This window comes from Populus nigra, chromosome 9, assembly GCF_951802175.1.
Source record: "Populus nigra chromosome 9, ddPopNigr1.1, whole genome shotgun sequence".
Classification (NCBI taxonomy): Eukaryota; Viridiplantae; Streptophyta; class Magnoliopsida; order Malpighiales; family Salicaceae; genus Populus; species Populus nigra.
The window spans coordinates 5,390,920-5,408,358 of NC_084860.1; the positions used below are offsets into that span (position 1 = coordinate 5,390,920).

The 17,439-nt window shown below is 32.4% G+C and overlaps 1 protein-coding gene, 1 non-coding gene and 1 pseudogene across 2 annotated transcripts; all 3 read right to left on the bottom strand.

Annotated features, from left to right (window-relative positions):
* Window positions 1–5,235: 5,235 nt before the first annotated feature.
* TRNAG-GCC (transfer RNA glycine (anticodon GCC)) lies at window positions 5,236–5,306 on the bottom strand. Its single transcript has one exon. It is a non-coding gene; the product is annotated as a tRNA-Gly (tRNA).
* Window positions 5,307–8,023: 2,717 nt separating this feature from the next.
* Window positions 8,024–13,143, bottom strand: LOC133703679 (ubiquitin-like modifier-activating enzyme atg7; annotated as a pseudogene).
* An 819-nt stretch (window positions 13,144–13,962) lies between these two features.
* Window positions 13,963–17,439, bottom strand: LOC133702579 (transcription factor bHLH30-like). The gene is made up of 2 exons (XM_062126887.1): window positions 16,780–17,439; window positions 13,963–14,699 (listed from the first exon to the last, which is right to left on the bottom strand). Exons 1-2 carry the CDS (start codon window positions 16,975–16,977, stop codon window positions 14,226–14,228), a joined length of 672 nt encoding a protein of 223 aa, XP_061982871.1. The 5' UTR covers window positions 16,978–17,439; the 3' UTR covers window positions 13,963–14,225.

The following is a 17,439-nucleotide window of genomic DNA, read 5'->3' on the forward strand; positions in this document are numbered from 1 at the left end:
AAATTAGAGATGAAATTATGTCCGTCGGTAAAAATTACCGATAAAAAAATTTCATCGGTAATTTCGTTTGTTTTTGGTAGTGTGTTATATCTTTATGTAAAGTTATAATAAACTAATAGCTTGTAATAATAAAAGAAATTATAAAGAGAAAGAAAGAGGAGAGAGAGAACGGTTGGGCCAAGCCCTATAAAATATATATATATATATATAAACACACTAGCCAAACAACAAACAATATTGTATTATTTAAACATAAATTCATCATACATACATGTGTAGACAATGGTTAGCACCGTAAACACAAAACAATATGTAGATGCAGACAAGGTTTAGTATTAAAATTGTAGCCGTGCCTTGCTAATTAGTCAACTATCTACTCAGCGAAAACGTTTATTAGTGCGCCGCTGATCACCAAAATTGACCTCTCCCTTTCTATCTTCTTCCCCTTAAAAATCTTGGTGGACTTTGCATAAATAATGGAGCTTCGTGGCATTTCCAACAAGGATTCCACTATAAACTTTATCCATTTGTCGAGCCCTAGGTTTTCCTACATGTGGAACAGGCACCATGGCTAGCATGGTTTGTGGTTGACGGAATTGGGAGTACGCAAACACATGGGTGCCATAAAATGATGTGTGACGACACCATCGATCAAGTAGTTAGCTTACACATGGGGAAATATAGGCACTACAAGCTCTAGATTTTTGCTCTCGAAACTTGAAAGAAAGACCTAGGCGCCATTTGTACATAGAATGAATCGGTTCTATTCAATTTGCGTTATCTTGTTTGATTTCTTCTCTATAACTTCAGTTTATGGATTCTATGAAATTAGGCAAGTTGGAAAGATTATGGCTCAAAACTAGGTGTAGTAGTGACACCTATCTTGTTTACCCTTACAAGGGTTCCTTGCCCTAGAAAATACTCGAAAAATTTCAGGATGTCATGGATCTTAATCGATACACACGTCTTTTACCACATGCTTAATATATAATACGGTCTCCAATTCCTTTTCTGATATTTTCGAAGGCAATAATCATAGAATCCCGACATGTTTCCTGTATTTAGTGCCAACGCAGAACCCTCACATCTTTTCATCGGCAATGAGGCCTATGACATCAATGGAAGTGGAAAAGATGCAAGATAAATTCCCAACGAGCAAAATTTCATGTACTGCCACGTTGCTCGATCGCAGGCGAAGAACAAGGTCTTGACACTTGAGGTATGCAAAATGGAACTCGCAATGGGCACTCCACTAATTTTGTACGCTTGGAAGATAGAGAGAGAGCTTGAACAAGTCAGATCTGAGAGGAGATAAAAGTGAATAATGTCCACAATCAACAACTGCATTACCAGAAAGATAGAGAAAAGTTCATTGGATGATTATATCATCCCTCAGCATTATTGCACTAGCTAGCATTTTGTAGACTTTATGTGCCGAAAAGCGTAAAAGCAGTAGCTCTAGACTTTGATGAGACTTGAAGAAAAATAAAATATGGTCCCTTTCTAGGCAAGTGGCTCTGTTTGTTTTTCTGCTTTGTGTGCTGAAACCTGAAGCTTCTCCTAATGTTCTGATACCAAGCTTTTTAGTCTTTGAGCTAAAACGAAGCTAAATTTGTGATTTGACTTCAACTTTCCAATGTTTGAAGTCATTGGACAAGAGCTGGAGAGCTTTTCCCATTTATGGCGGATTTAGGCTGCTTGCCATCTTATGCCTATTATTATTATTATTATTATTATTATTATTATTATACATAAAGCTAAAACATGAGGCGTTTTAACTATTTACAAAAATACTGTTTACTCTCTTGTATTTTACTATACATTAAAATAATGTAGTTTTTGAAAATTTTAATTTGATTCTCGATTTTTTTTTTCCCACAATTGAGCCATTTTGAAACCAAATTAGAGTCCAATTACGTGTTGCTTTTGTAAAAGAGGGTTGAATTAAAAGAAAAGGGACTGATATGAAAAAAAACGAGTAATATAGATAGCGGATTGAAAATTTTGGTCAAAAATTCATGAGCCCCCCATCTTTTTTAGCTATTAGGTGACTGGTACCTTGAATTTTACAAAATTGAATTTTGATACCAAATTCCATTTTACTCATTTTCCAGTTTTTTTTTTGTTGTAGGAAAGAGATGATGTCGTCACATTCCAGCTTAGAGATAAAAAATGTCTATTGGTAAGGAATCCAACCACTAATACAATTTTTTTATATCAAATGGTTCCATATGATGAGATGAGTTAATATTACATGTTTTTTTTTACCTTGAAACACCTTAAAACATTAGATATGAGCCCATAATTTTTTTTGTTTTGGATGGATTTCAGATTTTAGGATGGGTTTGTTTATGTTTTTCGTGGTTATGGATTGATTTAATAAGGTTTTCTCGGTGTTTTAGGTCAAAAATAGATTGAAAATGAGTTTTTTAATAAAAAAACAAAGGACCCTGTTTTTCCAGCCATCACAATGGTTGGATTCTAGGGATGAATAGAAGACACGTCATTCCAACCATCACAAGTTATTATCTTGAAGCTTTGTTAAAAGTTAAGCCCTGTTTTTATTAGTTTTTAAAATTGCATTTTGATCCATGAAATCAATCAATTTAATTCGAGTCAATTCTTGCATGGTTTAGTTTGAAATTAGAATTAAATAAGGAGATAGGTTACAAGATTTCAAAATAAACTCATTAAACCAAGTTTAATAACACTATTTTTTAATATTTAAAAAAAATTATCTGACCTACAATGAAGATCAAATAATATCTGGTCCAATTTCTTTATGGAGAGCACTTGAGATCACTTATACCTATCTTCGTGCTCCTAATAAAGAATTTTAGGCTATCTTTCCTCAAAGCTGGCCAAAGCTTAAGGGTTAATTGGGTAATAGATTTTATTTATAATTTTTTTCAAAACCGGCTGTCTTTTCTAGAGATTCTAAACAATCTAAACAATATATATATATATATATATATATATATATATATATATATATATATATATATATATGGTACAGAAAACATAAAGTGACAATTTCCAAATTCCAATGTAACAAGTTGAAAAAGATAGTAATATAATCATGGTTTCATTTTTAATTAGTTGAAAGTTGCCAAACTGCTGTACCTTTAAGGGCTGCTTTCTTCTTCATTGACTGATTATGCTGCTTTAGATTATTTTACCAAGATATTTGACTGGCGTGAAGTCTAAAATTAAGTAATGCTCTAGAAGGGTGTAGTTAAAGTAATATTCTAAAAGGTGTAGTAAACTACTATAACTTTCCTCATCTTTAATATATTATATTATTATATTATAATTATAATTATATTATATTATAACATGTACTAAAAAATAAATCAAATGTTAAATTGTCTTTTTTTTAAAAAAAATTATGTTTTTTTTAATAATTTTTTTCTATTTAGTTATCAAACTTTCATAACGTGAATTCTAAGTTTGACGGGTTAACCTAGTTCGAAAGGTTAACCCAATTAATTCAGATTTTTTTCTTTTTCTTCATTAGTTTTTTTCTTCATATTGGTTTTTTCTTTGTTTTTTTCTTTTTAATTAATTTATTTAATTATTATACTTTTATGACACGACCTTATAGCCAGATCGACATCCAATGCTCTAGGATCTAGTGTTGCAGCCAGACTTACTTAAACTTAAGTCATGTAAGTTTAATGTTATTATTAATATTATAAATAGTATTCTTGGGTCAAGCTTTGCAGCTAGACCCAAGGCTTTTGGATATATCTTTGCAGAAAGACCTAACACTCTTAGATCTTAGCATTTTTTGATATTTTTTATGCAAGAAAAAAATTAACCCATGGCTTATGCCTTTTTTTTCTTTCCTTTTTCTTTTCCTTTTTAAGCCTTTTGCTTTGAATACCACGATGCAGTCTACATTGAAGAAACTTATGTTTTTAGTTTATTTTTTTTGTCTATAGTTTCTTAATATTAAATTTTTTTTGTTTAATTATCAGGCTTTCATGACACGAATTCCAGGTTTGATGGTTTAACCCAGTTGATTCAGTTTTTTTTCTTTTTCTTCATTAGTTTTTTCCTTCATGTAGGTATTTTTCTCTTTATTTTTTCCTTTTTAATTAATCTTTTTTTTAATTTAGTTCATTAATATTAAATCTTTTTTCTATTTAGTTATCACACTTTCATGACACGAATCTCAGGTTTAACGGGTTAACCTGATTTGGCGAGTTAACTCAATTGATTCAGATTATTTTTCTTTTTTCTTATTAGTTTTTTTCTTTCTGTTGATTTTTTTCTTTTTAATTAATCTATTTAATTATCATACTTTTATAACACGACCTTGCAGTCAGACCTACATCCAATGCTATTGGGTCTGATATTGCAGCCAAACCCACTTAAACTTGGGTTATGCAAGTTTAATGTTATTATTAATATTATAAATATTACTCTTAGGTCAGAGGTTGCAGCCAAACCCAAGACTCTTGGGTATAACTTTGCAGAAAAACCTAACACTTTTAAATCTTATTTTTTTTTTGATATTTTTATGCAAAACAAATTGACCCGCAACATCGAGCGGATCATGTAACTAGTACATAAAGATAAGATGTTTGAAAGTGTGGTATGATTTGTTTTTAAATGTTTAATTTTAGAAATATATTAAAATAATATATATATATTTTTATTTTTTAAAATTTATTTTTAACACTAGCACATTAAAATAATTCAAAATAAAAATAAAGTAATTTATTTATTAATTATGTTTGTTTTTTAGTTTAAAAAGCGCTTTTAAAAAAATTAAATTTTTTTTATTTTTTTCTTTACTTTAAATTAATATTTTTTTGGTGTTTTTAGATCATTTCGATGCGCTGATGTCAAAAATAATTTTTAAAAAATAAAAAATATATTATTTTAATACGTTTCTGAATGAAAAACAATAACAATCACACTTCCAAACACATCTTAACTACAATCTCAAACATCAATCAAATGGATTCATGGTGGAGTCTTTTCATGGTAGCACTAAATTGAAGATTCAAATTCCAGAGGTAGAGAGGAACAGAGACAGAAAAGTGTTGGGAACCTTTTCGATCATTTATAAAAGGGGAAAAATATATTGGGCAAGTAGTGGGTAGTAATCATGAGTCATGATCAACGACTTGGCTCGAAGGTGGCTAGACTTGGACATTCTTCAATTCTAATTAGTAACCAGTTTGAAAAATCATATTAAAAAGACAAAAGGCACTATTATGCTGATGCACCAGCCGGGAATCGAACCCGGGTCTGTACCGTGGCAGGGTACTATTCTACCACTAGACCACTGGTGCTGGGTTGATAGAAACCGATGAATATATTAATAATAAACGTAATACATCACTCAATATTCATGCCGATCTACATGTTTGTTCATTTGATTCCTCCTGAGAGCTGTCATTTTGAATTTCATAGTATAATTTGACTTCTTTTAGGTGTAACTAGCCAATTACCTGTACTGTGTTACATGTTACACGTAAGATTTTAAATTAATTTTTAATATAAGATAAGAATGTGAAGACACTGTGAATATATTTTCTTATATCATGAAAAAATTTAATTAAGGATTAGAAAGTTAATTCATATGTTTAATGATGAACCAATAAACTGTAAAAAGAGTACCTATCCCGAGAACTCAAAAATAAATAAATATAAAAATATTTGATCTTATAATATATGTTATTTTTATAATTTTTCTTTTATTTAGTTATATAGCAATAAAAATAGATTCTCATCATCTTCAATAGAAAAACTATAATTGTTATTATAAATTTTTTATTTTATTAATATATTTTTTAACAAAAAAATATATCTTGCATAGAAACTATAAGCAATTGAAGTTAATATCCAAAAACATTATAACAATTTTAAATAATTATAACAAAGATATATATTTAATCAAAACCTGTTTTTCTTTTATATATATATTCTTTTTATTTTGAAAAAAAAATATTTGAAGTTTTGTTTTTTCAACAAAAAACTTATTAACTTTTAAAAAATAAAAATAATAAATTGATAATTTTGATGCAAATGCAGTAAAAGAATAAAAATAAGAAAATATAACCATATATAATTTTAAAAAAAATTATTTGAAGTTTTGTTTTTTCAATAAAAACTTAAAAAACAATTTTTTTTAAAAAAAATTGTTATCCGCATTTAAAAAACTATGCTTATTAAGTTCATATATAATTATTAAAAAAGAAAATATTAATATAACCATAAAAGACAATATTATTTTAAAATAATGGCATAATTATATAATTATTTGAAGATCATTTAAATAAATTTATTTAAGAATAATTCAAATACAAAAAAAAAAACAATGAGATCCGATCATGCATAGGGTTGAATGCACGCCGAGTTCACATGAAAACCCAAGACATGTACCTAGGCCTGAAAAACTAGATGTGAGGACTTGAGTGTTTTTATTTTTTTTTAATTTTGGTGGAAGACGCATCATTCTTCTATTATTTTTTCAATTCTCCAAGAAATTTCAAGGATTAAATTTTTTAATCTCAAAAACCTAAATTCCAATTTGTTTTGTCAAAAATATGAAAAAACATCTTATATACCTCTAAAACCCCATTTATAATATAAAAATTCATTCTAAACAACCTAAAAACTTAAAATAATCAAATCAAATAAAAAAAACTTATCAAGATTTAATCTATTCTTGTTTGGTATTCTTTTTTGGTATCATTAAAAGTGGAAACCAACAAGAATTCCTTTCTAAAAAATGAATTTATAGACAATAAAATTAAAGTTATTCTCTTCTAAAAATTTTCAATGATTTATTTATTATTTTTCAAAATCAAGGGTTGAAACGTAAAATAAATAAAGTTTGAAATTTAAATGAAAAATCTAAAAACAAAAAAGACCAAATAAAAAATAACATCTAAAGATTAAATTTACAGACCTCTTGAACAATAAACACATGAATAAGGCTGTTATTTGTTTTTTTTATCAATATCAATTTCAATAAACACATGAATAAGGCTGTTATTTTTTTTATCAATATCAATTTTAAATTTTACAATCATTAAAAATTATCTCACGTAAAATCAACATGCCATTCAATCTTGAAATAATTTTTGACATGCACATGATAATATGCAATATTGGAAAGAATAAAAATAATAATTAGGACAACAATATAAGAAGTTTTAAGTACCAAATTGAAAGAAACCAAAGTTGAATGACCAAAATGAAGCAAAATAAAATTTGAGGGATAAAAAACAAAAATTTACGTGATGAACAGTGCTATGAATTGTCTATTAATTAGTCTATTTGTTAATGTTAATTCTTCAAATTCTTCAAATTTTGTTCTTAAAAAGTATTAGTTCGACGAGTATTGGCTATAGCAAATTCTCAATTCAAATTTCCCCATTCATCAATATAATGAATTTCATCCAAATTGTATATCTTTTCCGTGAAAACCACCCCATTTTTTGGGAACTTAATATTTTTTTTTTGTTAGAAAAATGAAAGAGGAATAGATGGAAAAATCAATTAAGATTATTCTTTGAATACTTAGCAAATCCAATTGACACTATAAAAGACTATTTGATATTATAATAGTAATTGTATTTTTAAATGTTTTTTTTCTTGAAAATACATCGAAATAATAATTTTTTAATTTATTTTTGATATCGACATATCAAAATAATAATCTAAAAACACTAAACACAAATTAATTTGAAGCAAAAAAAATTTAAATTTTTACAAAAACATGTTTCAACCGACAAACAAACAGGGACTAAAAAAAATCTTTTCAAGAAATCAATTGAGAAGTGAATTTAATTTAAGTTTGGTCAAAAATGAAAAGAAAATCTAGTTTTTGCTAAGAACATCGTGGGTTGGGAAAAAAAATCATAATAGAAAAAATTAAAAAGCTCAGACCTTTAAAGAAAAAAGATTGAATAATTCTATGTGTCTTGAATGAGTCACCCCCCACCCCAAAAAAAAATAAAAAAAAATTAATAATTAGATGCCAAACTTTCTATGAAAGCCATTGATAAAATCTGCCCATCAACAATTGATATCATCCATAAACTCAACGAGTACAAATATATCTTGAACAAATAACAGTATTCATAATAATACAGGGTTTAAACCAAACATAACAGAGAAGAAAAGAATGATGCTGCTTTGATTTCATTCTGTTCAAATGATAGGAGAACAGTTAGAAAATGTGTAAAGAAGATTATATTTCAACACAATCATCATCATTAGTCATCTGTCTCATCATCCCAGTCCAATTTAAAAGAGTTAGCCGACTTCATCAATTCTGTGAGCCCAGTGAGATACTCCAGATAAGTAGGATGGTTAATTGCTTGAAGCAAGAACTCAATTCCTCTTTTCCGATTTTCTGATACAACCTGAAAATATCATTTGAACGTGAGATAGATTGCAGATATAATGGAAAATAGACAAAGAACCAGAAAGCAAGAACAACAAATGAGGAAAATGTCGACCACTTGAAAAGAGGAGTTGTTGCAACTGTCATCCTAAAATAATCGCTGTTTGACACAAGGTATAGATGCATGCATGCTATCTTTCTTACAGCTCCTAAAAGAAACTCTGCAATTCAGTCTCAATAACACAATGTCTCTATAAAAAGACTAAGAAAGGTTATACAGCTGCACATAAACATGAACTATTAGGGGATTCAAGGCTAAGAAAACCCTAAATGAAGAGAAGATAACTAAAGAGAATTTCAGATGAATAAGAAAGTAAACATAAGGAATTCAATGAAAAAAAATGAAATGAAATGGTCAAAAGTGTATCAAACAGAAGCAAGAAGAAAATTTAAGTGAGGGAACTAGGGATCCGGCTAAACCCTATTCCTAGATTCCTAATTGTTTACGCTACCTACAATAGAGAAGTATATCTTCTAATTTACCCACTGAACTGCCACATGTATGGACACTAGAAGTAAGATTGTATTATCTATAGTCTATCAGCAAAAACTTACAGTGCTACAACAAGCAGTGCAACTATTAGAGGAATGGCCTCCAAGCGTCATTTGGGAAAAATGAAAGAGGGAACCCCGAATCTGGTGAGGCAAAATACCAAGAGGTAGTTCACTGCTGCCACTGCTGCTAGTGGAGTTTGCCATATCACAGTCAGCAAGCATCCTGCCCATATATGAAAGGAAAAGAAATGAATTTTCTTAATGAGCTCTCAACATGAGGAGTCCAAACATAGAAAATCTTTGTAGTCCATGAACTTCATTGACAAAATTTTCAGACTTACCCATCAGGATGATGCAAGACATTGACAAAAAGTTCTGCAGCAAGAGATGAAGCAATAGGAGAAAGCCCTGGACATGTAACAGTGCACTGCTGGTCTAAAGTTCGGTTGGCAGTTGACTGCAGAAAGAGTACATCAATTAATCCCGAACTTAAAATGTACAAAACTTCCATCGCATTCTAGTAAATTACATCAGTTGATGCAACCACATCATTGCAGAAGTAGCAGCCCAATCTCTTAACTCCTCTATCAGCTAGAGCAAGGTTGTCCAAATCAGCAGATAAATTGTTTGCAGCTTCAGCTTTTAAGTCACAAGCAAAGCTAAAAGGACCAGGGCCATGCCGCATTACCAAGAAGCTATCAAACCCAAGAGCTGCTGTTATAGTAATCTGCAAAGGGATAATGAAAACAAATTGCAAATCTGCAAAAGGATAATTAAAACAAATTGCAAACATACATGTGAATTGATAATCAATGGCCAATCCAACAAGCTGGAGTCAGGTTAACAGATCCTCCTGATCAATGCAACATGCTTGATGAAAGAACTGGCGAAAACTATCACAAGAACTGTAATAGGCACACAGATCAGATTAAGAATTCTGACCTTGTTAGCATTAGCACCCAGAAAGGTTGGGAGCCATCGGCTCTCTCTTGTATCAGTCAACAAGAACTGCATCATGAGAATCAACCAGATTATGCAGACAGTTACAATCATCAACCACACTCTTCTCTTCTTGGCTAGTCACTGCATGACCAGGCATTGGTATAGACATTACTATACCTTCCGCATCCTGAGGGAAAAAAAAAACACAAGGAATGCACTATAAGGATCAACATTCAAATCGAGCTGAACCTTTCATACAAAATAAGAGTAAATTCAATTACCACAGCTGGAAATATACACTTGAGACTTTTAGCTGCGGCCAAGGATTTAAAATCACCTCCATTGAGGCAGTCATCCAATGTGTACAGGGACTGCCCCAATGGATTAGACAAAGCCACCTTGCCATTGTCAAGTCGTGTAATTTTCCGGACACCCCAAGCCTGCAATATATGTAATTTTTGAGAGCCAACCTGTGGACCATGAACAATAAATCCATTCGTAATATCACTCAGGTCAAAAGCTTCCATTTGGGCCCTCTACTCTTGTTTTTGTACTAGTTTCCCCCCTGTACCTTTATTTGCACTAATGTTAACCTTCTACTTTCAAAATCATCCTTGTCCTTATTTGACTGGAAGATTTGGTTGCTCTTAAATCACCAGGTTACATGGAATTATATTATGACATGTTTCTCAAATCCATTTTCATTTTACTTGTCATGATATGGTGAGATGTAATGTGATGATTTAAGGGCAACCTGAACTTCTGGTCAAATAAGGACCAAAAAAGGAGATTTTGAAAGTAGAGGGTTGGCATTAGTACAAATAAAAGTAAAGGGGGCAAATTAGCACATAATCAAGAGTAGATAGACCAAATAGAAGCTTTTAACCTATTACTCACCATAAGCATGCGAGGAACTTGGCAACCAAGTGTACCCGCTCCTATGAGAAGACACTTTACGGAAGATAGCTCATCAAAGTTAAGGGATGGCAAAGCACGCCATCTCATTAGTTTTAAATTCAAATCTGATGCAGATACAGCCAACCTGTAAAAACAATTTCAGATGATAAAATTAATAGGTTGATACGTCCATGAATAAGGAGCAGCGAAGGAGACAAATACCTAGTTGGGTCCATGGATTTAGCAAGGTCAATACATCTGGATACTAATTTATTTGCATTTCTTTCCCATCCAACAGCTTTAGGTGCTATTTGCTGATCATTCAATCCTAAAAGCAGATATTTCTAGAGAGTTAGAGATTCAACATAGACTCGAGAAGCAAGGAGTCAAAACAGTAATAATAATAGAACTGTATTAGCTAGTTTCTGCCAGGATACCTTAGCATAAAAAGTGGATTCTCTTCATATTACATCTTGAACAAATCAGTGCTAGGAAGTTGCGAAGAGGCCAACCAGGATCTTTTCCATGAGATGGGTTGTAAAAACCAAATAGCAGCTGCCAATAGCAAGCAAAAAAGCTTCAGGAAAGAGGCATTTTCAATTGCATCTGGTTACTTTACCCCAGTAGCATATAAACAGAGAAATTTATGAGAACTTGCCTGTCTATAGATACATGCCATTTACTTTTCTAAGGAACTGGAAGAGTTATGGAGATGGACGTTCTGATTATCAGCCTGGCAGGCTTCCCAGTCCTTTAGATGCCTTATAGTAGCATGAGAATTGGAAGCAATACTGATTAGAAAGAATGATATATCTGTAGCAGATTTCCATGATCAAGGAGTTAGGTTTTCTCATAGACCAGATGACATGTGAACTGAAAGAAAAGCAATGATTTTACCTGCGCTTAAACTCGAGTTATGCCAGTCATTACAAGCCGCTGATACAGATTTTGCCTACAAATTACAAATAGCATTTTAGCATTGATAAACAGATAAAAACAGCTATTTGTAATGAATTAAACACCAAATTCCTAACAATTATCATATTATAAATTATCATATTATACGCACCTCTTCTGAGGTGAACCATTCCAAAGCACACTTTGATTCAATCAACATTGCAGGAGGATCAAGCACCAAGGCAGGAAAAGCAAACCAGTAATGGAAGCCCCATTTTTTGGGTCTGCAAATGAGATAAGAAGTAACCTTGATAACACCACACTGTCCTCCATGGCTCTTCCAGTGTGAATGTCTTTCCAAATCTAGTTATCCAACAAACAGAATCTTCATTTGGCATTTTTATCCTAGGAAATCACATCACATCTTCTTCCACATATCACAAATTTCAGACGGCCAAATTTACAATTCAAGAATTAGATCAATATGAATCAAATACCTTCTTCGCTTGAACAAAACAAGTGATCACATCACTTGTAGTCAAATATGGCAGCCACCATTTTCAATGGTTAGGTAACCTACCATGCCTAACCTTGCAGCCATGTTTGACAGCAGTCATGCTTGACATGGCTGACACCACCACCATCTTATGTCCACACATAACAATCTCCCACTTGGACACAACTGATGCTAGAAAAGATCTGCGGAAGCAAGAATCCAGCTGACATGTTAACCAAAGGAGTTACTCTTGATAAACTGAAGCTGTGTAAAGCTTCAGTTGGTCTCAGAGATTAAAAGACAGATCTAGCACCATTTGTGTCCAAGTGGGAGATTGTTATGTGTGGACACAAGATGGTGGTGGTGCCAGCCATGTCAAGCATGACTGCTATCAAACATGGCTGCAAGGTTAGGCATGGTAGGTTACCTAACCATTAAAAATGGTGGCTGCCATATTTGACTAAAGGAGAGTGTCTCAGCTATAAATAGAGATGCTGAGTGAGAGACGAAGTGTAGAGAGAACAAGAGAGAAACACAGAGAGAGAGCTAGGGAGAGTTGAGTTGAGTAGAGAAGAATTTTCTCCTCCTCCTTGTTTTGTTGTTTGTATTGTTTCTAAGCTTGATTAATACAAACCAGTAGCTCCGTGGAGTAGGCAAGTTGCCGAACCACGTAAATGTGATGTGTTTTGAGTTTGGATCAAACACACTCCTTTTTAAGAACAAGCTCTGATACCAGTTGTTGGGACATTCAAGCAATCAAAACACATCACATTTACGTGGTTTGGAAATGGAAAGCAAAACAAAGATAAAGTACATTACCAGTGATGGGTATAAGAGAATCATCGATGCCATATTTGTTGAGCTTCAAAGAAGACAATCTGTGCCAGAAACCTTCATCAGCTAAGCTATTAAAGGGTACGAAATGGAGGATAGTAGAAGAAGAAGAGCCACCACATCCATTTCCACTCTTTTCCTCTCGAGCCATAATGCACTCTCTCTGCTTGTAAAATTTATTTTTATATATTCAACTTGTTTGCTTCTCTTACACTCAGGAAACAGAGCAGCCTTGACGTTGAAAGTTCCCTTCGTCTTGGTTTAGAGTAACTTCAACAAGGAGGGAGGGAGACAGGAAGCATAAAAAACAGGGGTAAGACTATCGAAGGAGACTTCTGTTTCAGTTGGTTGTAACGACTCGTGGCGACAAAGGAGATATTAATTACTGTCGTGTTTGGATCTTCTGCGATAAGAGATATCCTTTTTACGTTCTGTTTTTATTTTTATTATTTCTTTCTCCACTAAATTTATTATTTACTCCCTCTTCTATTTATACTTTTGTTAACTTAAAAAAAAGAGAGTATATGTTATAGGGTAAGAAATGAATCAGTACTAACAATATTATTTATTAATTTATTTTATTTTAAGTGCAGTCTATTACAATAAACCTTGATTACTTTATGCTTTATATTGAGTTGACAGCTTTATTAAAAAAAATATATATAATTCAATTATTCCTTCAAATAAATTAATAATCCATAATTGGATTGCCTGTAAATTAGCTTTCTGTGTGTTTTTTTTTTAAGGGTAATAGTTGCGGGTTTAAATTATATTTTATTTAAAAATATATTCAAATAATATTTTTTTATTTTTAAAAAATTATTTTTGATATAGAATATCAAAATAATATTAAACTATAAAAAAGTTAATTTTAAATAAAAAATAAAAAATTAAATTAATTTTTTTTAAAATACTTTTAAAATAATAAAGAAACACATATAAAGAAAGAGTTTTAAGCAACATCCATAATTACAACTACTAACATGATACCACCTCATCGGCCCAGAGGCTAGTCCCAAGTGATGGTGGGAGACACTGCTTGCAAATATCAACAAAAAGAAGAAATAAACAAAGAGATGATACCACCTCCCATACTACTCTTGGCAGCAGCAGCAGCATCTTTGGCATCAATCATCCAATATGTACAGCAATCAGAAAGAAGTCTTCCACATTTTGCACAAGATAATACTTGCCATCATCAACATGCACCAGCAGCAACAAGATTTTTGGCTCTTAAGAAGACGAGCTCGAGGAATCAAAGAAAGTCACCCTCCTCCTCTTGTTTGGAAGTGTTGTTGTCCTTGGTGAGTATTCTGGTGAGGCAGAACCTTTCTCCAAGACAGATGTTAGGGTTTGATGAATAGAATTTGTAAGAAGCTGTATTGCCCCAGCATCATCTAAAGCATTCTTATTTCTTCTGTTGGCGAGTACGAACTCATTCTTTAGCCGGCTTCCCAAGGTTGATATTTCTGCGCTCACCATTTTCAAAGGAAGAGCATCAATAGCGTTTCGTAAATCGGAAAGAAGCTCAGGTCGATAGTCACAGCAGATAGATGCCTTGAAATGCAAAGTCCCATCAAAATATGTCTCCACTTTTACTTCATCATCATCCATTGGAACAAGAAGACCTTTACAGGCTTCTAATGCATTCTTTTTGTGTTCTTTGACTTGACTAATGACTGCAGCAAGCAATGTGGCCTTGTCCATCTGCGATTATCAATCAAACACAGAGATAAAAGTGAGAACCAGCAATAGGAATTACCACGAATACTCATTAAATTACATGGGGTTAAGAAGAAATGGAAGCGAAACTACATGCAGTCAACCGCAAACATATACGTACTAGCAGTGACATACCAGAAAGATATGCCTTCATATGTCAATGTTACCTGAAAAAGTAAATTGGTTAATTAAGAAAAAACACGACTCATTCAGCCACTACTTTGATTTCAATCAAAGCTTATAGCTTATAGGCTAAGATAACTCTCGTCCAGAATTTTTAGTTGAAAACAGTTCAATTGACAATAAGATAAGGTAAATAAATGATTTTTCTGACTTTGTTAATATTTGCAATTTCACATATGAAAATGACAGAAAATAAACAAAGAAAAGGAAAATGGCTCTGAAAGAAATCTTATTATATCCCCTATTGATATTGTCATGTTTTAAGCTTGATAATTTAAAAAATAGTGGTTTTTCTTGTCCCAGATGTCTATTTCATGCTTGAAGTTCCAACCTTAAATATAAATTATACGATCAAGAAAAAATATCATATTCCAGAAGCTAATAAATATAAATTTAAGACATCAAACATATAAATACTCAAAAACCACCTCATGGTGGGATCCATGATACTGGAGCTGGCATAGTGCCCCACCATCCAAACGATATTGTCACTAATCACCAACCTACCAGTTCATATATATATACATGTCCATGTGTCATATCCCTACCAACAATAGCTTTGACTCTGTGAAATATTGATTCATTTTCTAGAATCAATGTGTTTCCCCTTCTTGTTAAACAACTATAAGATCATCAGATAAAAATCTTGGTTGAAAATGGAATTTATAGGTGATAGGACCAGGGTACCAAGCCAGAATATAAATGCTGCTACACAATCTCATCAAGCCTGGCTTATTGATCATCAACACACAGCGTAGCTAATTCAATTAGAAGTATGAACATTTAGAAATAACATGTTATTCATTCTTTTAGTAGCTTGAAGTTGCAGGTTACCAAGTTAGGATTAGAGAAACGTTCTAATTCATTAGAGAGAGAAGCAAGGCTTGCCCCAAGTTACCAGTTAATCATATCTCTTCTAATGTAGTATCTAACTATGCTCAATCCCAATCTGCAATTTTTTTTTTCTGATGTCGGATTAAGGATCCCTACAGTTGACTTTATTTACAATATATATGCAGTTGACTCCTCACTGAAATAAAATCTACATGATGCTGAAGTTAGCTACTCTTTCTTATATGAAAAAAAAAGGTCCAATAACATCATAGCAAAGGGCTATATCACATTGATGAATTCCCTTAAGCTTCATGAGGCAAGGTGAAACGGTGAGCGAGCATCACAAGTTCGGATCATCTGTCTAATTAAGCTTTATCAGGAACAATGAATATTCTCAAGCATTGTAACTGCTTGTTTGATTACGTCATGCTTATATAGTTCTTATATTTAGAGTTTATCAGGCATGAAAATGATTTTTTTTTCCAGCAGTTCTCTAAGACCCTGTCATAGTTTTTCTGCAGTCTGGTTCGAGCCTCGTCAGTCGCCATAGAAATAGAGGGAACCTTAAAGGGAAGTTTACTGGTTTTTGGATAAGAAAGAGTCTTCCTTAAAAAAATCCAAACTAATTTAGTTGTTTAAGGTTCATAGAAGTCGAGATCCGGAGGTGTTTGTTTCTGCTAGTGACATGAGTACTGTCCTCCCTATCATGCCTTTAGAATCAAATTATTCAATCTTTAGATTTCGTCAAGTCCAAACTTCTACCAGAAAACAAAGAGAAAAACCAGTACTTGGTTTATGATCAATCGGGAATTTATCCTTCAATCAATTAATGATAAAAGGCATGAACACCAGCCAAAATCAATCTAATTAAACTAACGAAGCAGTTTTGAGAAATAATTATAGCAAAAAGTCAATAAACATGCAACAAAACATTCAAGCGGATGATTCAAAATGAAGTGGTACAGTATAAACATATTAAGATAATTGATCTTGACCAAGAGAAAAATAATTGACAAAAACTAAAAACAGTGAGGCAACATATGCAAACCTTTTCAGTGCAGGGCACAAGACCGCGAAGAGTAGCATAATGAGCATTGATCCTCTCTCTCCTCCTCCTCTCGGCCTCGCTATGGCTCTTCAAAGCTGCGAAAGCCTTGGCCTCAGATATCCCCATCTTCCCAATTCTCGCAGGTGCTTTTAATAGTTCTCCCTTCTCAGCATCCAACATCAAAGCTTGCGATACCATCTTCCTCCTCCCGAAACATCACCAAAAACCCTCTAAACTACGCGGAAACGGATCTAACGTGTTGATATAACCAGACCCGGATAAAGAGTTAAGAGTTACACTAGTAGTCAACCGTTGGAAACAGAAGCATGTTCTTGAATGTTTATAAATATGTTTGTGGTGTACTATAAGTCTAGTCTATGAGCCAAAAGTGCAGAATGGTAGGCCTGGAGGTCGAGTTGTTGGAGCAAACCAGAAAGAATGATTTTGGAGAGAGAAGTTTTGTTGTTTAACAGCTGTGTTGGTGAATTTTGTTGTTGTTTTAGCTATGATCATGAATTCCATAACGGAAAAGGGACAAGTTTTGGTTTGGAAGGACAACGAGATATGTTAAAAGAAAATATCCACATTTTCTTCCTGATAGTCATGAATAGCATTATTTCTTCGGTACATGTGTTACTTTCTTTGGAAACTGGAGCTCAA